The sequence below is a fragment of the Herpailurus yagouaroundi genome, unplaced genomic scaffold (assembly GCF_014898765.1).
Source record: "Herpailurus yagouaroundi ecotype Mexico unplaced genomic scaffold, PumYag 254, whole genome shotgun sequence".
Lineage (NCBI taxonomy): Eukaryota > Metazoa > Chordata > Mammalia > Carnivora > Felidae > Herpailurus > Herpailurus yagouaroundi.
The window spans coordinates 2,667,924-2,689,259 of NW_024412471.1; the positions used below are offsets into that span (position 1 = coordinate 2,667,924).

At 50.2% G+C, this 21,336-nt stretch overlaps 2 protein-coding genes across 5 annotated transcripts; one reads left to right on the forward strand and one right to left on the reverse strand.

Moving 5' to 3' along the window:
* Window positions 1-110: 110 nt before the first annotated feature.
* SV2A (synaptic vesicle glycoprotein 2A) lies at window positions 111-14,197 on the forward strand. Of its 3 annotated transcripts, none has more exons than XM_040461132.1 (13): window positions 111-217; window positions 4,305-5,256; window positions 6,552-6,732; window positions 7,563-7,714; window positions 7,826-7,959; window positions 8,596-8,685; window positions 8,925-9,035; window positions 9,206-9,294; window positions 9,597-9,761; window positions 9,955-10,088; window positions 10,991-11,197; window positions 11,801-11,960; window positions 12,361-14,197. In XM_040461132.1, the coding sequence occupies exons 2-13, from the start codon at window positions 4,635-4,637 to the stop codon at window positions 12,542-12,544; spliced, it is 2,229 nt and encodes a 742-aa protein (XP_040317066.1). In that variant the 5' UTR covers window positions 111-217; window positions 4,305-4,634; the 3' UTR covers window positions 12,545-14,197. The 3 variants fall into 3 exon arrangements, with proteins under 3 accessions (XP_040317066.1, XP_040317065.1, XP_040317067.1); XM_040461131.1 differs by lacking the exon at window positions 111-217 and adding an exon at window positions 700-812; XM_040461133.1 differs by lacking the exon at window positions 111-217 and adding an exon at window positions 4,137-4,159.
* On the reverse strand, window positions 10,264-18,472 carry BOLA1 (bolA family member 1). 2 transcript variants are annotated; one of them, XM_040461136.1, is made up of 4 exons: window positions 18,364-18,472; window positions 17,799-18,017; window positions 11,280-11,381; window positions 10,264-10,403 (listed from the first exon to the last, which is right to left on the reverse strand). In XM_040461136.1, the coding sequence occupies exons 2-4, from the start codon at window positions 18,012-18,014 to the stop codon at window positions 10,389-10,391; spliced, it is 333 nt and encodes a 110-aa protein (XP_040317070.1). In that variant the 5' UTR covers window positions 18,015-18,017; window positions 18,364-18,472; the 3' UTR covers window positions 10,264-10,388. The 2 variants fall into 2 exon arrangements, with proteins under 2 accessions (XP_040317070.1, XP_040317069.1); XM_040461135.1 differs by lacking the exons at window positions 10,264-10,403; window positions 11,280-11,381 and having other exon boundaries at window positions 17,276-18,017.
* Between the last annotated feature and the right edge of the window lie 2,864 nt (window positions 18,473-21,336).

Below are 21,336 nucleotides of genomic sequence, written 5' to 3' on the forward strand. Positions count from 1 at the left end.
AAATTAATAGAAGGTAAGGTCTGTAAATCCTGCTCAGCTTCGTCCCCCACTCACCTCTGCTGCTACCAACTGAATGGAGGATGGGAGGTCTGCACTGGCAGTAAATAACCAGGACTGTTTCTGGTTCTGGAAAAAGATGGCAGGGATCCAGGAGTCTCACCTCTTGACAGTTCAGGATTAAAAACTTTGTTATTCCGGCGTTCTCTAAAATGGCCAGGTAAATTCGGATTCTGAGCACTCTGGATCCGGAAGAGGGCTGTGGGAAAGAGGTTTGGCTGGGAGTAGAGGAGAAAGGGAAAAAGGAGGGTGCTTTGGAGGCAGAGAAGCCCTCAAATTTGTGAGTCCTGCCCTACTAGGGATGGGGCGCTGAGAAAGGGTCTGCCTCGTTCCCCACCTCCCTTTCTGCCTTCCCACTTGTCTCCCTGACAGTATTCTTGCCTTAGTTCCTTTCATCTTTTATTCGGAACGGGCTGGGAAGGGCTGTGTGTGTTATCTCCAGCTGTGCCTGTGACAGTCCCCTCTGCTGCTTCATCGTTGCTCCCCGGTGCCCTGAGGCCCTCCCCATCCTCTTTTCTTCTGCCGCTCCCCACCCCCCCCCAACAATGGTCTCTCCCGGTGCTCGGTGGAGCTGGGGGGTTGGGGGGAGGGAGGAGGCGGGCGGAGGCGGGGCCGGAGCGTGGGGAGTGTGGGGGGGGGGCAGGTCTGCATTGCCGCTTCCCCTGGTACCCGGAGCAGTCGACGCTGCCGCCAGCCCCGCGGCCGGGACCCCCGCCCTCACCCGGGACTGCCTTACCCGGGGGCACCCAGCCCAGGTGAGACCCCTCTCTCAAGTCTCTTACCTCCACCCCACCCGGGGCAGAAGCATCCTTGCCTTGCCTTGCTGCCATTTTATCCTCCGATGCTTTGCTTGTGGGGAGGGTGACCGTCCCTGCTTTAGGGGTGAGGGGGCCGGTGGTGGTTTGAAAGGACATTTAATTAAGTTGCTGTGCTGATCAGAATATATATATGGAATAAGGGTGTTTTTCTTTACCTTAGCCAAGTCCCTAGTACGCTCTCAGATATTGACAGGTTTGGGGGGGAGGAGGATTTAGGTGAGGTAGGGTTCCCTCGAAGTCCAATGCCCTCCTCACCTTGCACGCCCCCCACCCCCGCCATAAGTGACCTTGGCTGGGGCCAGAGAATGGATGCTGCCTCAGTCTGCTCCCCTGCACTTGGGCGGGGGTGGGGGGCAGTGGAGGAAGGGCAGGTGAAGGAGGGAGGGAAGGGAAAGGAAGAATGGAAATGCTGGGTAGAGAGATGGTAAACGACCAAGGTCGGGGGCACGCGTAGCGGGGCGGGGGGGGGGGGGGGGGAGGGGGGCGGTGCCCCGGGGGGGGGGGAAGGGGTGTTGAGTGATGATGGGCTCCTGCCCAGAGGCAGGACTAAGCGGGGGAAGACACTCCGAGAATGGATTCAGTCAATTCTAGGGGCTCCTGTTATGCCAGAGCAGAGGCGAGACGGGGTGGGGGATGCTGGGGGCTGTCGCGGCAAATGCTGGTAGGGGCGGTCTCTTGCCTTTGCTTGTGGAGGTCTCTCCCTGTCTCCCTGCCCCTGTGTTCCTCTGTTGTGTGCATTTTCAGCTGACACCTTTTTCCCCCTCCGAACTGTGAATGCTCCATCTTCCTAACCCTTGCGGTAGGATGTAGGGAGGAGAGGTGCAGCCTTGGGCGTCCTGGGTGGGGGGCTGAGGCTCAGTCACCCAGCTGTCACAGGGAGCGGTGCTCCAGCACACCCCGCTTCCTGTTACCCTCCCCCCTCTCCGTGGTTGTTTTGACAAGTGACTGCTTCTTAATGACCTTGCCACCTGGGCTAGGGAGGGTTGGGGAATCCGGGTGACCCCCAAAGTCAGGGACTTTGATTGGGGGTAGGGGCTTCTGGACCCTCCTATAATCCAGGGCAGAGTGAGTCCTCCTGAAGGGAAGCATCTGCTCAGGAGCCCCTCCCCCCCTTCTGCAGGAAAATCTCCCTGGCACATTTTTCCGGTCAGGTGGAGCCGGCCAACCTTAAAGGGCCGTGTAACCCGGAGTCTTGTCTCCTATAACCTCCACCTCTCCAAGCCCCATCTCTCTCCCACAGGCTTAGCCACCCTGTGCTGCTTTGGGGGCTAAAAATAGCACCACTTCCTCACCAACTCAAAGAATTTGTCTTCTTTCTCTCCCTTCTGACCTCCTGGCTCATTGGCCCTGGGGGAGCTGGCTGTTAAGACATCCTATCCTGCTGTGGCTCTGGGAGCCTTATCTACCCTCCATGCACCTCTCAGGGGTAAACAGTGTTGATAAACACAGGATGTGGTTCCTGATGGGTCTATTTGTCTCCTTCAGGATTTGGGGAGCCGGGGGGAGATCCTAGATGGGAAGGAAAGGAGAGGAAAGCAAATGGCCATGCAGTGGGGGGATTCCACTTTCCTCTCTTGCATGGGGGTGGGTTTGGGCCTTGAACCATAAAGAAAAGAAGGTGACACAGGGGTCACTGGTTTGGGTCATTGTGGTCCACTGCTTACATCTGGCCTGAGGGGCTAAGGCTATGCTTGCCAGTGCTTCTCTCTGAGCCATGTAGCATTACTTACCCCTTCTACCAGGGCTACCGTGTGTGCGTGTGACATTTAATGAAGGCCCTGGATGGGTGGGAACAGGAGGCAGGATATTTTTAGGGGAATGATCTCTGATCAGAATCTAGTCCTACTTCTTCTGCTTCTCTGAATGAAGGGGTGGGGGGTGTTCTATGTTTCCCTCTGGAGGATGTCTTTTTTGGGGGGGAGGCCCAAGGCCCCCTTCATTCTATACTGGCCTCCTACGCAGTGCGGTATTTGTGGACTCCTTTTTCCTTGACTCCTGGAGGAGGAGCAGAAAGGATTAAGGGGGATTAGGAAAGAAGGCCCTGGAGAAAGGAGGTGTAGCTATAGACCTTAGCCCCCAATGCTGAAAAAGTATGTATTTGATCAGCCATTTCTGTTCCTGCCCCCACCAGGGAAGGGGCTCATGGATGATGTCCTGAAGGAAGGTGGCAGGAGCCAGACATCACCTCTTCTCCATGACCTGAGGTTCCAGGTTTCCCTTTTTTTGAGTCTTCCCTTCTTTGTCTGGAGGGAGACAATGTGGGCCCATCTGCTGGAACTAATTTGAACACAGAGAGGTCTTGGGACTCTGTTTTGGGAGGATACTGGACAACAGCATCCAAGTATGACCCCTACTCTTCCCTTGCTGCTTCCTGTTTCTTTCACATTTTTTTCAGTCTAATAGGAAGGAAGGAAACTAATTTATAGAATATCTACTGTGAGGTTGGATTCTCTTGTGGACTCAGAAAACTAAAGATTATTACCCCCAGTTTAAATATAAGGACACTGAGGTTGAGGGAAATTAAATAATTTGCCCAAGAGCAGTTAGCAAGTAAGTGACAGAGCTGGGATTTTAACTTAGGTCACCTAACTGTCATGTGCTTTGCACTGAACCAGCTTTCCCTTGCCAGTATCCCTTTCTGCTCCTTATCCTCATAGGCATCCAGACGTGGCTTTTGTTCTGGGGTCTTGTGAGGGAGTAGAGGGGATCGCACTGTATTATTATTATCACAAAGAGCAATAACCAACATTTCTTAATCGCTTTTTATGTGCTAGGTACTATGGTAAGGAGTTATACACATTATGTCATTTAATCCTTACTTTCCCCTTCTTAAATAAGAAGATACTGAGGCCTGGCTGTATGGGGAGATGGCCGAGGTCACTTAGCTAGTAAGTGCTGAAGCAAGAAGTCAAACCCAAGTCTGTCTGACCCTGGAAGGGAATTTTCACCCACTGAGAAAACCCTTCCTTGTGGGAACCTGAGGGGAGGACCCCGAGAGCCCCATTTGAGATGCCATCAGTGGACTGAAGTCACAGGCTGGAGGACTTGATTCTCCTTTTACGCATTCTCCCCCCAGCTCTTCCCCCAGTAAGCAAGCCAGACCAGACTAAAACAGAGAATTATGGTTTCTTGGTGGTAAAGCAAGGGGTCTGATCTTGATGTGGGGCAGGGGATCAGAAGGAGGGCTCTAGATAGGTGACCGTGACTCTGGAGCATATCTCATAGGCCTGATCTCCAAGGTCAAAGTGAGGGGATTTATACTGAATGATCCACAGCTGGCCCAGGTAGGCATCCCTTTTTAACTGTGTGCAGGCTTGAAGCAAGGAGACCATCCGTATCACATGGTCTTGGTTGGGGCTCTGTATTGGCTTTCTTTACCATTTTAGGCCTCACCACCTCCTTCCCCCCCCCCCCCCTTATATTTTCTAGATCTCAAGAGGCTTCTTGAAGAGAAGTAGGCGGCCTTTCCTGAGTTATCCTGGCTCCCCATCTTAGCTTGCACAACCTAGCTCCCCCTCCCCTTCCCATTCTGCTGTTCCCCTTTTCCCTTCCCCATGTATCCAACTGAACTGGCCAGAACTCCTCTCCCTCCTTTCCCTTCCTACACACTCACTGGCCAGGTCCTATTTGCTCCTATTCTGTGCCCAGAGATACTTGAATCCACTTCATCTGAGTAACTGGGGGAAGAAATCTTTCTGACTTCACAAGTCCTTGAGCAGGGAGTGGAGGAGTCTAGTGAAGCATTCCCAAAGACCCATCATGGAAGAAGGCTTCAGAGACCGGGCAGCTTTCATCCGTGGGGCCAAAGACATTGCCAAGGAAGTCAAGAAGCATGCGGCCAAGAAGGTGGTAAAGGGCCTGGACAGAGTCCAGGACGAATATTCCCGCAGATCCTACTCCCGCTTTGAGGAGGAGGAGGATGATGATGACTACCCTGCCCCTGCTGATGGCTATTACCGTGGGGAAGGAGCCCAGGATGAGGAAGAAGGTGGTGCATCTAGTGATGCTACTGAAGGCCACGACGAGGATGACGAGATCTACGAGGGGGAATATCAGGGCATCCCCAGGGCAGAGTCTGGGGGCAAAGGCGAGCGGATGGCTGATGGGGCTCCCCTGGCTGGAGTAAGGGGGGGCTTGGGCGATGGGGAGGGCCCCCCTGGTGGCCGGGGGGAGGCACAGCGGCGGAAAGAACGGGAAGAACTGGCTCAGCAGTATGAAGCCATCCTACGGGAGTGTGGCCATGGCCGCTTCCAGTGGACACTCTATTTCGTGCTTGGTCTGGCACTGATGGCTGATGGTGTCGAGGTCTTTGTGGTGGGCTTTGTGCTGCCTAGCGCCGAGAAAGACATGTGCCTGTCGGACTCCAACAAAGGCATGCTAGGTAAGACACACTGGGGGGCCCTCCAGCCCTGTCCTGCCCCAAACTCTAGAAAAACCTCTGCTCCTGAGAACCCGTCCTTACCGCTCCCTAGGACCCCAATCCCAAAATGTCCCCAGAGGGCATGGAGTTCCTCTGCATGCTCATCCCTCACAAACCCTTCTCTTGGGGTTGGGTCACAGTGAGGTTGTTTGTGCAAGAGAGGCTTGGGGAAGGGCAGCTGGGCTGGGGCTTGGGGCAGTGGCTGGGTGGTGGTCTGCTTAGTTAGTTCTGCAGGAGGTGGCCATGGTGGGATGGGCCCCTGTTGGGTGTTTCTTCAGAGACTTCCCTTCTGTCATCTTGTTCCTTTTCCCTGATCAGGGAAACAAGAAGTCAGTGTCCAAACTCCCTAGTTTAAACGAGGAGTCAGTTTAGTAGGGTGGGGATCGGGGAGGAAGCCCAGGTCTGCCTTCAGCCAGAGAAATTGGCCATGCTTGCTCTTGGCAAGCCTTGGGAGTGTTCAAGGGCCAGTGAGTGGTCTCTAATGGCTCTTCCTGATGTGGACCCTGGGGGAGGAAACCGCCTGGACTCACCCACAAAAGGTCTCTTGGTCTTGCACTGCTCCCAAGTTGCCATGAGATGTTGGGGAGATCCCCACTCCTTGGGGCTTGGCTGAAGCATGGGTAAAATGCAGAGTTTGGAGTAGATTGATTTTTAGAGTTATTCCAACTCTGAATGTAGGAAGGAAATAAGGAACAGGAGAGTTTTAGGACCAGAAGCATTGGAGCTGGGGGAGTAAAGCACGGGTTCTGTGGGGGGGATTTTGTAGGGGGCGGGGACTGAAGAAATGGAGGTGCTTTCCTAGGGACACAGGAGATCTCTCCTGCTGCTTTCAGGACGTCAAGGCAGGGAGGGAGAGGGGACCCTGGGAAGGTCTGGGAATTTGGGTAGATCCATTACTCCTTCTAGGCAAGCCAGAGATGGGGGTGTGTTGTGTGTGTGTGAGAGAGACAGAGACAGAGAGACAGAGACACAATGAGAGATGAGAGCAAGCAAGAGAGCAGGAGGAAGAGAAAGAATTCTGGGGGTCTCCCATGTCTGCATTCCTGCCTTTGAATCTCTGGTCTGCAGAGATGACATTCCGTGAGCAAAGACAGAACTCTCACTTGCTCTCATCTCTGGGTAGACTTACCTATCCTAGAAGTCTTCCAGCTCCTCAATCCATTCTGCTGCAGCTCTAGCTCATTTAATGCTCAAAAAGTGAGCGAACTGAGGCGTGTCTGCTCATACCTCTGCTGTCTCTGTTTCCCTCCCTGCAGGCCTTATAGTCTACCTGGGCATGATGGTGGGAGCCTTTCTCTGGGGAGGTCTGGCTGATCGGCTGGGTCGGAGGCAATGTCTGCTCATCTCGCTCTCAGTCAACAGCGTCTTCGCCTTTTTCTCATCTTTCGTCCAGGGTTATGGCACTTTCCTCTTCTGCCGCCTCCTTTCTGGGGTTGGGTGAGTGGCCACCTCCTAAGCCCCTGGAGGCAGTCCTGAGGGAGGACTGTGCCTTTGTCGCCGTTATGTTTCCAGAACCCAGCACAGTGCCAGGCACACCAGATGCATCTCAAATATGTATGAATGGAATGAATGAACTCCTTTCTCCTACCGTCTTTAGGCCAGCTCCCCCCTGTCCTGGACCCACCTACCGCCTGCCCAGAGCACCATTCCATGTCTCGTCCACTCCTGAGTCCTCCACCCCACCCTCCAGTTCCATTCTGAGCCTGGCTCCATGACGAGAGGCCTGGTGGGTCTCAGCTGTACCCCTGGGTGCCTGTGAACCCCGGAGTTATCCCCTTCCGAGTCTCCATCTTTCCTGCATTTGACAGCAGACCTTTCTGTTAACACCCACAGCTGCCAGAAATGTGACGCGTTGACCCACCACACTCCCACACTCCCTGAGCCGTCTGCGTGCATCCTTTGCCCTGTCTGCAAGCTCTTTTCTGGCCTGCTCCCGCATCCCTGCCCTCGGACTCCTCTTTGCCTAGCTTTTTCCTGTGGGGATTTTCCCTCTTTTCTGTAATCATCTTCTGTCTCTTGCAACTCAGTAGCCATCTTCAAGGTTCAATGTTTGTTCCTTCCCTTCCCCTCAGACCTCCCTGCCTGTTCCCCAGGGTCCTGAGGATGGGTGCATAACAGCTGGTGGTGAGGGAGTGTATAGGGCACTGTGTGAGAAGTCTCTTTAACAAGGTGTGGAAGATGAAAGGCACTTGGGGATCCAGAGCACTGGGGCAGGGGATCGGAAATAGGGCCATTTTCTAATGCTGAATTCTCACAATGCTCCCCAGGATTGGAGGGTCCATCCCCATTGTCTTCTCTTATTTCTCGGAGTTTCTGGCCCAGGAGAAACGTGGGGAGCATTTGAGCTGGCTCTGCATGTTTTGGATGATTGGTGGAGTGTATGCAGCTGCTATGGCCTGGGCCATCATCCCCCACTACGGTAGGCAGTCCCCGGGGAATGCACCCCAGCCTCTCTCCCTCTTCTCCTGTGTGCCCAGTGGTGGGAGCCCCCAGCCTCTGGCCTTTCTGATGCTGTGACTATCCCTGCCAGGGTGGAGCTTTCAGATGGGGTCTGCTTACCAGTTCCACAGCTGGAGGGTTTTTGTCCTCGTCTGCGCCTTCCCTTCTGTGTTTGCCATCGGAGCTCTGACCACACAGCCTGAGAGCCCCCGCTTCTTCCTGGAGGTGAATGGGGCCAGGGGTAGGCTGGGGGAGGGGCAGCAGGGGGCTCTGTGCTCAAACACTCACGGTGGGTTTAGTTTGTGGGACCCTCACAGGGCCCATACTCCTGGGGACTTTATCTTGCTTCCTTTTTCTTACATTGTATCTCCAGAGGGGCTCTGTGGGTGGAGAAACCAGGGTACCTGCCCAACCATGGGTGGTTTAAGATGTTGCAGGTGGGCGCTCTGCCCCTGACTTTATCACTCAAGAGAAGTTCCCACCCTGTGCTTCTTCCCCCTCCAAGTAGATCTTGGTCCAGAAGCTTAGGATGCTGTCCCTCCTCTGACAACCTCCCTGCCCCTTGCCAGCAATTCCCTTGTCTTCAGTTTTCTCTTTCCATTGTTCCAGGGGATCCCTAGGACCTGTAGTTGTAGCTGTCTCCTGGACTCCCCCTACGCTTGCTCAAGTCTTATTACATTTTGCTGTACCCCTGCTTGGGGCTCTTTAATTGTGGGTGATGTACACACCCACAGGTCAGAGGTAGGGGTGGGAGACTTTTTGTGTCCTGTGACTACAGAAGCCACACTGGAGGAAGGGGGTCTATTACCCTGGGTCAGGGAGGAGCTAACCTGGAGGTGGGAATTGTATCTGTGGCTCTAGAACGGGAAGCATGATGAGGCCTGGATGGTGCTGAAGCAGGTTCATGACACCAACATGCGAGCCAAGGGACATCCTGAGCGAGTCTTCTCAGTAAGCCAGAGCCCCTCCCCTCAACCTCCAAGGCCCTCAAGCCCCAGCCCCACCCAGCCCCTCTCTGGATACCACCCCATGCTTCCCTAGACATCTCCCACCACATTCTCCCTCAATGTCCTCTCTCAGAGTATCGCATCCACCCCCTGCTGCCATTTTGCTACTGTTTTGAAACTGAAGCCCCTGGATGGGGTTGGGAAATAGACTATGTGACTGCTAACCGCTTCTCTTGACCCCAGGTAACTCACATTAAGACAATTCATCAGGAGGATGAGTTGATTGAAATCCAGTCAGACACAGGGACCTGGTACCAGCGCTGGGGGGTCCGGGCCCTGAGCCTGGGAGGGCAGGTAATGAAGGACGGTGTGGTGAAGAGAGGGAAGGGAGTGGGAGAGGCGGAGACAAAGGCCTGTTTGTGGGGTGAACTGAAGGGAAGGGGGACGGGAGAAAGTGGGGGAACTGGGGTGGGAGTGTTAGAAGTCAGTACAGCTGCTATCTGACTTTGTTTTGTTCCACCTAGGTTTGGGGGAATTTCCTCTCCTGTTTTGGTCCAGAATATCGACGCATCACTCTGATGATGATGGGTGTGTGGTTCACCATGTCATTCAGGTGAGGAGGTGTGTGGGGGCAGTGGGGATCTAAGTCCTGAGGGATGAACGGAGGTTAGACAGTCTGGGGTGGGGTGGTGGCAGGGAGACTGTTAGGCCAATGGAGGAACAAATGGCTGGGAGATGAGAGTACAGTGGGTGGGCAGAAGAACCTGAAGTCCCTGAGACCAACAGCAATGAAGGGAGGAGTGCTGAGGGATGAGACTGGAGAGGCAAGCAAGGTCCTGACTCTCCACCCCCTCATTCTGGACCCTCTGGTTCTAATCGTGAGCCCATCTGATTCCATCGCGCTTGACTCTTCAGCTACTATGGCCTGACTGTCTGGTTTCCTGACATGATCCGCCACCTCCAGGCGGTGGACTACGAAGCCCGCACCAAACTGTTCTCTGGGGAGCATGTAGAGCATGTGACCTTTAACTTCACTCTGGAGAATCAGATCCACAGAGGGGGACAGTACTTCAATGACAAGTACGTGGGGACGCTTACATTTCACTTCTTCCCTGTTCCTTCTACCCCTTGTCTCTTGCATGGGTCTGGGAGTTTTTTAGACAGGGTCTTTGGGAGTAAATACCTGTGGTTTCTCCTCAATTCCAAGGGAGTGAGTCTTGGAGGAGGGTATGAGGGTAAGGGGGAAGTGTTTCTCATCATCCTGGCCTTACAGGTTCATTGGGCTACGTCTGAAGTCAGTGTCCTTTGAGGATTCCCTATTTGAGGAGTGTTATTTTGAGGATGTCACTTCGAGCAACACATTCTTCCGCAACTGCACATTCATCAACACTGTATTCTATAATACTGGTAAGATGCCTTGGCTGGTGCCTGTCGGACCAAAGGGTTGAGTGGACCTTGAAGAGGGGAGAAGGAACGTTCCTCACTCCCTAGTTCAGGGTTCACAAACTGAGCTCTCTGGGGCCCTGTAGGAAAGTGGTGTGGGGGCCTATTATCTACCACCAATAATTCCAAAAACTGAACGGACACTGAACATTTTTCTGTAATAGTTTTAAGAATATCTGGCAAAAACATCAAGTTTCTTTACCTTTGAGCTGGAATTAAAGCAAATCTGCATTGTTATCAGCGTACTTTTGAAGTGGGCAAAACTCATTCAAACAGGGCCTTCAGGGGAAAAACAACAACAAAAAAAAGGAATATTTTCTGGGTAAAAGGTTGCGAATCATTACATTAGTCCGGTTTTTTAAAACAGCGATTCTCAAACTACATGCACATGAAATGCTACTTTGCCAGCTAGACTGAGGTTCCCACCCCTAATGGAGCACTGGGTGAGTTTTTCCCAACTTGCAGGGAAAAATAATGGAAAGGGCTTTTAATGATTTTTAATATTTTTCTTGGTAATTTTTCCTAAACCCATGGCACTGCTACTGCTTATAGTCAGCTAGGGCAGACCAAAAGAATGAATAAGAAGCAAAGATTATTAACGAGAAAACTTGGAAACAGCCAGTCCCACTGTTTCATTTCACAGACTATGGTCATTTTCTGCTGTAAAGATTTCTAGCTCCTATGGTGATATTATTTGATGTTTTACAATGAAGGCCCTGAGCAGTTTTGAGAGCCCCCCCCCCCCCCCCCCCCCCCCGCCGCAACTAACCCCACAAAGGCAGAGTCCTGAGCCATAAGCAGTAGCAGCTTCCCCCTCCCTCTCACATTTGCCATGACTGCCTTCCTGTCTTGGTTTTTGCCCACAGACCTGTTTGAGTACAAGTTCGTGAACAGCCGTCTGGTGAACAGCACGTTCCTGCACAACAAGGAGGGCTGCCCACTAGACGTGACAGGGACTGGTGAAGGCGCCTACATGGTGTACTTTGTCAGTTTCCTGGGGACGCTGGCTGTACTTCCTGGGAATATCGTGTCTGCCCTGCTCATGGACAAGATTGGCAGGCTCCGAATGCTTGGTAAGGGGGTGGGTGGGTGGTGGTGTGTCAGAACTGATAAGGGGGCTGGGGAGCAGGGTGAGGCTGTCAACAGGCTTCTTACCTTATTCTGAAGGAATAGCTTAGCTAGAGAAGGTTCTCGCTCTCGTGTCTTCTGCTTAGGTCTTGGCTGCAAGATGGGGTGGGGCCTGACCTGGAAGTTTCTCTGGGGGAAAAAGGAGGTAGACAGATTAGCAAGTGCACCGGCTTTGAGGTTATGGGTGTTGAATCTCAGCTCCACCACTTAACCTTGGCCAAGTTACTTTATGAGCCCAGCTGTGACATCTGCAAAACGGGGGTGATGATAGTACCTACCCCATTGGGTTGATGTATTAGATCAATGCATATAAAGCATCAAGCTGCTTGACCCATAGCTGTCATTGAAGAAATGGTTGTTACTGATATTATCAATAAAAATATAATTATAAGGAAGGATAGGGATGGGTGAAGCGCCTTCCTTTTGAGTACTCTGGGAAAAAGATCTCATCTTGGGCTTCCCTCAAACCTAGTTTGAGGGCACAGGGTGGGTTGTGGATGAGCATCACTTGGCCAGGTTCATGCCACTCCCTCATTTCCTGGCTCTAGCTGGCTCCAGCGTGATGTCCTGTGTCTCCTGCTTCTTCCTGTCTTTTGGGAACAGCGAGTCAGCCATGATCGCTCTGCTCTGCCTTTTTGGGGGGGTCAGCATTGCATCCTGGAACGCGCTGGACGTGTTGACTGTTGAACTCTACCCCTCGGACAAGAGGTAGTTGGAGTGTCGTGGGGGCAGGGCAGCCGATTTAGGGCCTACACGGCGGCGGTGGGAAAGTGGGGTGAGGAGGCGGCTGAATGGGAAATCATCCATAGGGTTAACAGGATATACTTTCCCATTGAGTTTCTGCTCTAAGAGCTGGTAGCTTTTGTATTCACTCCTTGCAGCCTGAACTATTAACCTAATTTTTTGGTCTTCTTTTCCCTTTGCCTCCCAATCTGTATTCCCTGATGTACATGCCTCACCTCTCTGATCTTTCCATCCTTCATCTCCCTTTTGCACACTGCCTGCCATCTCTCCTTCACTTTCCCACCTACTCACCTGTCCCCTGCAAACCCTCCTATGCTTCTTCCTTTGTCTCCCCTTTGCACTGCACTGGGGGTCTCCTGAGCAGGACCACAGCCTTCGGCTTCCTGAATGCCCTCTGTAAGCTGGCAGCTGTGCTGGGGATCAGCATCTTCACATCCTTTGTGGGAATCACCAAGGCTGCCCCCATCCTGTTTGCCTCAGCTGCCCTTGCCCTCGGTAGTTCTCTGGCCCTGAAGCTGCCTGAGACCCGGGGGCAGGTGCTGCAGTGAGAGGGCCTCAGGGCCTTTGAGGGTGGCAGGCACACTGTGAGACCAACAGCTCCTCCTTTTCCCTCCCTGCCCTGCCATCCTGGCCCCAGAGTCCCCACTCCCCACGCCCCTGTGTTCAGTGTCTTAGCCATGTGTGTGTGCGTATGCATGTGTGTGACCCCGTGGGCAGGGATACAGGGAAGGCTCCTTCATCCCAGTTTTGGGATGCAGCTCTACTCCCCACCCCTTGACGTGCACACCCTTCTCCCCCAGTGTTAGTGAGGGGCCCTAGCTCTTCCTGGCTCCAGGGGCTCCAGCACAGGCTTCCTGCCCTCCCCCTCATTCCCTCTGCCTAGGCCCTGGTGAAACCATGGGCATGTGGTTATGCTGGGAGCTGGGGCTTGGTGTAGTCCATGGACCAAAAGAACTTAAGAGTCAGAAAGGCCGCAGGTGCCCTCTCACACCTGTTGGATGCTGGGGGAGTAGCAATAAACCTCAGCCCCCTGGCCTCCACTTTCCCCTCAATTTGGGCTATAAGTAAGAAGCCTGAATTTTATTAAATTAGCTTTCTGATTCTTATTTATTTATACATTAAGTTCTGAGGCAGCTCAGCAGGACTGTGTGTGTGAATGCATGTGTAACACTTATGTACGTGTGTGTATGTGCCGTGGGGCGGGGTGTCACCATACTGTCCTAAGATACAGCCAAGGATAATCTCAGTGGACACACACACTACTCTGCCTCCCACAGTACCTCCCCTAATCTTATTTTTGTGCCAGGCCTGGGAGGGAGGTGCCCCAGGCCAGGCTAGGATAAGAGTCCCACAGTCTAGAGAGACCTGAGGGCACCTGACAAGGTCCAAATCCTCCCCTCCCTCAAGAAGCACAGGCCTCTGGAGTGAGAGGCTCCACCCACTATAGCACAGACAGGGACAGCACAGCTGCCCTCCCACCCCCAACCTGTCCCCTCACACGCAGGGTAGCAGGGGAGGGAAAGAAACCAGGCATATGGTCAAACCAGCAGATCAAAAAGCACAAGGAGCTGGGGCAGGGGCAGGAGGCAGGGGCCCTCCCAGGGACTCCTCTGAAGGGGGAAGAAGGTTAGACAATAAGCCAGGGACCCCTAATGTGGGACCAGAAGCCTCAGTTTCCCTGTCTCACCCTTTCTACAAGATACCCCCTGTAGGTTAAGCTGCCCTTGCCCCACCCCACTCTGTGTGGCTGCTTTCTTTGGTGCCCTCCTGCCCTCCACTGTAGCTGTGATGTGTTGTAGTTTTTAGCTGTTTGTAAAACGTTAAAAAAAAAAAAAGTGAAAAGGAAAAAAAGTGAAAACAACAACGAAAAATCCAAATTCATCTTCCTCATGCTGCGTCTGGTGCCCCCACCCTATAGTCACTCCCCCACATTTTGTAACACTGACCCAGGTGGGGACTGTTTAACTCTTTGGTGTCTGTGCTCAAAGGACTGCCTTCTCCAGTGCCCAGTGTATGAGTGTGCACCCCCTTTCCTCACCCTTCATTTGCTGGACGCAGCCTTCTCCCTTCTACCCCCTGGAGGGACCCATCCATCTCTCCTGCTCTCCTGGGACACCCTAAACCCAACTCTGTTGATGTGAAAAATGAAATGAAAAATATTGATGAAAAATAAAAAGGAAATAAATCCTTAAGAGCCAAAATGGCTACATCTCCTTCTTTGCCACTCCACCTACATCCTCTGCCTGCTTGGAAGGAAAGGTGGTGAGATGGAAATGCCATTCCTCTCTCCCCAAACTGAAAGCCAGAATAATATGATGCACCATATTTATTTCCTCAATTGGCCACTTTATCCTGACCTTTTCACTTCTACAGATGGAGGGTCTTCTCAGTCTCTGGGATTTGAAAACTTGGAGTAATGTCCTGCAACTCGATAGCAAAAACAACTAATAACCTGATTTTAAAAGGGGGCTAAAGACTTGAATAGACATTTCTCCAAAGAAGAACACAAGTAGCCAACAGGTATATGGAAAAATGCTCAACACCACTAACCATCAGGGAAACGCAAATCAAAACCACAATGAGACACTTCACACCTGTCAGGATGGCTATTACCAAAAACTATCCCCCCCCCCAAAAAAAACCCAAACACAACAAAATACTAAAGGTGTTAGTGAAGATGTGGAGAAACTGGAACACTAGTACACAGGGGGAACGCAACATGATGCAGCTGCTATGCGAAAGAATATGGAGGTTACTCAAAAAATTAAAAATAGAACTACCATATGATCCAACAATCCCACTTCTGGGTATTTATCAAAAGAACTAAAATCAGGGGTGCCTGGGTGGCTCAGTCGGTTAAGCATCAGACTTCGGCTCAGGTCATGATCTCACGGTTTGTGAGTTTGAGCCCTGCGTCAGGCTCTGAGCGATCAGCACAGAGACTGCTTTGGATTCTATGTCTCCCTCTCTCTCTGCCCCTCCCCTGCTCGCGTTCTCTCTCTCTCAAAAATAACATAAAAAAAAAAACCTGAAATCAGGATCTTGGCAACATTAGTACTCCCACGTTCACTGCAGCAGTATTCACAATAGCTAAGACACGGAAATAACCTAAATGTTCATCGGCAGATGAACTGATAATGAAAATGTGGTATATATACACAATGGAAAGCCATTCAGCTTTTAAAAAGGAAATTCTGCAATATGTGATAATATGAACCAATCATGAGGATATTAAGTCACATAAGCCAGTCGCAGAAAGTCAAATACCAAATAATTCTATTAGTTAGCTGAAAATAGTCAAATTCATAGAATCAAAGAGTAGAATGATGGTTGCCAGGAGCAGGGAAGAGAAGGAAATGGGGAGTTACTAATCAAAGAGCATGAAGTTTCAGTTGAGCAAGATGAATAAGCCCTATAGATGTGTATGACTGTACCTATAGTCAATGATAATGAATTGTATTCTTAAAAATCTGTTGAGAGTAGACCTTATGTTGTGTTACCACCATAATAAAACAGAATTTACAAAAATAAAATTAAAAAAACCCTAAATGAAAACAAAAATTTATGAGCGTTTCTTGAGGATAGAGCCAGCTTTCCTCCAAATCCTCTTGTGTGTCTTTTAAAGATAGATTCCAGATTCCATTCTTGCGGAATCAGAATTCCTCCTCCCCTTTTTTTAAAGAGAGGGGACCGGGGCGCCTGGGTGGCGCAGTAGGTTAAGCGTCCGACTTCAGCCAGGTCACGATCTCGCGGTCCGTGAGTTCGAGCCCCGCGTCGGGCTCTGGGCTGACAGCTCAGAGCCTGGAGCCTGTTTCGGATTCTGTGTCTCCCCCTCTCTCTGCCCCTCCCCCGTTCATGCTCTGTCTCTCTCTGTCCCCAAAATAAATAAATGTTGAAAAAAAAAATTAAAAAAAAAATAAAAATAAAAAAAAAATAAAGAGAGGGGACCTAGAATCCACATTTGAAACAAGCTCCCATGGGAATTCTTATGTTAGGCTATCTGGAAATCACTGCCTGGGTGTTACCCTTGACTCTCCCTCATGTTTTTTTTTCTTTAATGTTTATTTATTTTTGAGAGACAGACGTGAGCAGGCAAGGGGCAGAGAGGGAGGGAGACACAGAATCTGAAGCAGGCTCCAGGCTCTGAGCTGTCAGCACAGAGCCTTATGTGGGGCTCAAACTCACAAACCACGAGATCATGACCTTAGCTGAAGTTGGACACTCAACTGACTGAGCCACCCAGGAGCCCCTCATATTTCTGTTCTAATCAAGACATTTTCTGACTTTTTATGGTAGCTCTCAAAACTTCTTCCTTTCCATTCCTACAGCTGACCTTGAAGTCAGGGTCCCATTTTCACTCTTGGTTGCTCTCTATGCTTCCAATCTCCTATGCTAACCTCCTTACACATCACTGCCAGAAGGATTTACCCCAAAATGCTCTTTGGCATGTCCTTCCTCAAAACTCTTCAATGACTTCCTATTGTCCAACCAGATGCAGTCGAAACTGTAGCTCAAAATGGTCATGATGTATGTTAATCTTTTTCTTTAGTATCTAGATTCTCTTGCCACATTAAGGTCATCAAGGTACTTATCTAGACATCACTTGAGCTCCCCTCAGAAATAGGACTTTAGAAGGCTTGTAAGAAAAAGGGCTATACAAAGTTTTCTCCATCTTCTATACTCATATTCCATGTTATCTTTTCACTGCCTTAGTGTGTTTTCACTTGTCTTGTAAGGATTTTTCTGTTTTCTTTTTTAAAGTTTATTTATTTTGAGATAGAGCACAAGCAGGTGAGGGGCAGAGAGGAGAGATAGAATCCCAAGCAGGCTCTGCACCATTAGCACGGAGGCCTACGCAGGGCTCGAACCCACAAACCGTGAGATCACGACCTGAGCCAAGATCAAGAGTCAGGTGCTTAACCAACTGAGCACCCAGGCACGCCTCATAAAGGATATTTCTGAGAAACAAATGCAAATCCTTTTGGAAATGGGTAGGCTGATAGAAAACCAAACATTCTCCCAGTAGGAAATTCAAATATACTTATAACTCCTGCCTCATCCAATCGGTGGCTGCAGTTTCTATGCTTTTGCTTGAGCTCTTCCCCCTCCTTATAACATCCTTCCTCTCTTTTCTGGTTTAATTCTGTGCTTTCCTTTAAAGATCCAATTAGGTCACTCCCCACAATGAAGCCCTTCTTGCCTACTCTAGGCTACAGGTATCTTTTCCCAAGAACATCTGTAGCACTCATTCAACAGGCCATTATCAACACAAAGCAGTATATCTCCTATGATAATTTATCTTTTAATGTACAGGATTATTTCCAACTCATCAGGTCTGGTGATTCCTTAGTCACAATTTAACATAAAACGACTAGGCAGCTTTTCCTAAATAGTCCAGGGCAAGGGCAGTGGTGAGTGATTCTCTTTCCTTGGATAAGCTTTGATCTGAAATGAGTTGCTATCTCCAGAGGATATGTATGTACGTGCTGGCTGAATGGGGCCCAAGGATCCTTGTCCCTTACAAACACCAGACCGTATTGAAGGGAAGAAAGCCCGTAGTTTATTCCCAAACCATTAGGATCCTAATCTTCCCTCTCTGGGGGCTCAGGGGGTTCCGCGAGTTTTCTTGTTCCCACCCAAGCAAGGGGGGCTTGCGTCCAGTTGAGGGTTCTCCTTCCACTGGGCGGGGGTCCGTGCCTGTATGGCCAATGCGTGGACCGGCCCAGCCAGCTCCTCAGACAGCGCAGCGTGGACCAGCCGATGCCGTTGCAAGGGGCTCAGTCCCTCAAAGCGAGAGCTCACCACCGCCACGCGGAAATGTGTCTCGCTGCCCGGTGGGACCGCATGGCCGCCGCTCTCGTTGCGCAGCTCCAGCACCTCGGGGTTCAGGGCCTGCTCTAACTTCGTGCGAATGGCTGCCTCGACGGGACCGACAGTCCCCAACCCAGCGCTGCTCCGGGACAGACAGACACGACCGGCCATCGCGAACAGGCGCCCGACCAGCTGCACACTCAGCATCCGCTAACGCAGAGACAAGGCCCAGAGCAGTGAGGGTCTGAGCCTTCCACCTGGTGAGAGCCCCGTCTCCCACCTCCAGCCGCCCACGTCCACACCCGGCTCCCGCAGGGTGCCCGCCTCGACTCCAGACACCGCCCCTTTCCTCCGGGTGACGCGGGGGGGGCGGTGGGGGGAGGGTTGGCCTCCAGCCGCGGACAGCAGAGGAGCGACGGGGGGCAGGGGTTGGGAAGGGCCTCCGAGAGGCACGTTTAGCAGGAGTGGGCTGGGGGTTGCAAAGGTAGGGTATGTGCAACTCCGGGTTGTGGTTGAGCCACGGTCCCCTTTGAACCCCAGGCTGGGCCTTTTCTACCTTCCACTCAGCCTTGGCTACCGCAGTCGTCGCTCAGAAACCCGACTCCTGAAGTTCTCGGCGAAATGAGGACCCCGCGTCTTGAGGCACGCTGGGAAATGGAGTTCTGACTACGCGATAGTAGCCTGGGCAGACGCCACGTGATGCCCCGAGGTCTCACGGGAATTGTAGTCTGTGATTTTTTTTTTTTTTTTCCCCCAACTCGTGGTTTTAGGTTTTGAAGCAGAATGATGCAAAAAACAAACAAACAAAACAAAACAAAACAAAAAACCACCGCCGGGAATTCCTGCGCAGTTGGGACTGCTGTTATTTGTTGCATTTTATTGTCATCTAGCTGAATTCCTTTATTTTATATAAGAGAAAATGGAAGCCCATTTCATTTACTGAATACATAATTACTGAGCGCAGACCAGTCCTGAATAAAGCAGGCCCTGTCTCAAGGAGGGTACAGAACCCTGAAGATGAGCAAGTAAGCAGGCAATTACAATACCGTGTGCTAAGTGCTATGATGGGACTGGGAGAACAGGATTCCAAGGAGTCATGTCTCCCAGACTTGGGGGTGCAGAGGAAACTTCAGAGGAGATTTTAGGGTAACAGTCTAGAAGAGACAGCACGAAAGCCTATCTCAGCTCCTCGCAGTCAGGCTGTGGTAGTTGCACATGCAAAGGCCAGAAGAGGGAACTTTGGGGGAGTGGTTACTTTAGGTGTACTTAGGGGTAGTTGGAGCCCACGGGGCAGAGATGATGGCGATGGGAAGTAAGTAGGAAGGCCTGCCTGGGAGAAGGCAGGGGCTAGACCATACTGGGCCTTGTGGGCCAGTCTTTTTCCTGGGAGCGATGGGAAGCTAATGAAGATTTTAAGCAGGGCTGTAACAGGATGAATTTTTTTTTTTTCCAAGATGATATATAAGCTTTCAATTTGTATTTTATTTTGTATCTTTAATATTTTATCGATTATATCTCCATATATTCCTAAGTATTTTCCCCAACTTCTAATTCGGGAAAAATGTCAAAGCTGCAGAAAATCCAAAGCAACGTCTTCTACCTTTCACTATTTTTTACACATATATATATATAATATACTTATACATATATACTTATATATTTAAGTACTTTGTATATATCTATATACTTTAAAAATATATTTATATACTTTTTTTTTGGTTGAACCACTTGAAAATAAGTTGCAGATAGCAGACATTTCACCATTAAGTACTCCAACATATATCTCCTAAAAACAAGAATATTCCCCTATATAACCACAATAAACTTATCACACTCAAGAAATTTAACATAATGACATATATTTTCCCTACCCTTAAAAATTTTTTTAAAAACTTTCAGAAAAGCTGCAAGATTAGTACAATGAGCACCCTGTTTACCCTTCATCCAGATTCACTGACATTTTACCTGACTTGCTTTGTCTCTCTTTGAATTTGTATGTATATAATAACAATAATGAAATAATTACTATTTTTGCTGAATCATTTGGGAATTAGTTGCAAAAATGTTTACATTGCACCACTATCTACTTCAGCATGTATCTTCTGAGAACAAGGACATTTCCCTACATAATCACAATACCATTACTACACTCAAGACATTTAACCTTCATATAATACTATTATCTATAGTTGATAGTTGATAGTCAGATTTCCCCAGTTGTCTCATTAGTGATCTTTATAGTTTTTTATTTTTGGAAAGCCAGTCAAGGATCATGCATTGCATTAAACCATCTTTAAATTTGTGTTTTTGCAAAGATCACTGGCTGCAGTGTGAATTGTCAGAGAGGTTAGAGAGCAAGCAGGGAGAGCAGCTGGGAGGTTACTTGTAGCAGTCTAGGTGAGAGATGATGATGGCTTGGATCAAGGTGGCAGCAGTAGAGGCAGAGGTGGAGAGAAACTGTGCTTACAAGATATATATTAGGAGGGAATTCACAGGATGTGGTGATAGGTTAGTTATGGGAGGGGAAGTGTCAAGGATGAGTATCAGGTTTGTGCATCTGGATGGATGGTATTAGTTCCATAAGATATGGACTACTGGAGGGGCACCTTGGTGGCTCAGTCAGCTGAGTGTCCGACTCAAGTCATGATCTCACGGTTTGCATCTGACTCAGTTTGCATCTCTCAGTTAAGCATCTGACTCTTGATTTTGGTTTGGTGATCTCACGGTTGGTGAGTTAGAGCCCTGTGTGGAGCCCCGTGCTGACAGTGCAGACCCTGCTTGGGATTCTGTCTCCCCCCCACCCTCCTCTCTGCCTGGCCTCTGCTCATGTCCCTGTGGGCACACATGTGTGTGCTCTCTCTCTCTTTCAAAATTAAACCTTAAATTTTTTTTTTTTTAAAAAAGAAGCTTGGAATTTTCAGTTATGCCCTCATTCTCTTGAGAAGGGAGAGGGGCTGAAAATGAAGTTAATGATCGATCATGCCTACATGATGAAGTTTCCATCAAATCCCAAAAGTATGGAGTTTGGAGAGCTTCTGGGTTGGTGAACATGTGGAGGTGCCGGGAGAGTGGCATGCTGGAGAGCCCCTTCCCATATACCTTGCTTTATCTCTTCTATATGGATGCTCAGCCGTATCCTTTATCATATCCTTTTATAATAAACTGGTAAATGTATGTAAAATATTACCTTGAGTTCTGTGAGCTGCTCTAGCAAATTTATAGAGCCCAAAGGAGGGGTCAGTGGAACCTCAATTTATAATCAGTTGGTCAGAAGCACAGGTGACAGACAACCTGGGCTTGTGGCAGGCATCTTAAGCGTGTGTGTGTGTGTGTGTGTGTGTGTGTGTGTGTGTGTGTGTTGGGGTGGGTGGGGCACAGTGTTATAGGACCAAGCCCTTTAACCTGTGGGATCTGATGCTATCTCTGGATAGAGAGTGTCAGAACTGAATTAAATTGTAGGCCAGGGGTGTGGGGGCGCCTGGGTGGCTAAGTCATTTAAGCACCCAATTTCAGCTCAGGTCGTGATCTC

Coding starts and splice junctions, on each gene's coding strand:
- SV2A (XM_040461132.1), top strand. CDS start 4,635: ATGGAAGAAGGCTTCAGAGACCGGGCAGCTTTCATCCGTGGGGCCAAA. Junction 5,257..6,551: donor CTCCAACAAAGGCATGCTAG/GTAAGACACACT, acceptor CCCTCCCTGCAG/GCCTTATAGTCTACCTGGGC. Junction 7,715..7,825: donor GGCCATCATCCCCCACTACG/GTAGGCAGTCCC, acceptor TATCCCTGCCAG/GGTGGAGCTTTCAGATGGGG.
- BOLA1 (XM_040461135.1), bottom strand. CDS start 18,014: ATGCTGAGTGTGCAGCTGGTCGGGCGCCTGTTCGCGATGGCCGGTCGT.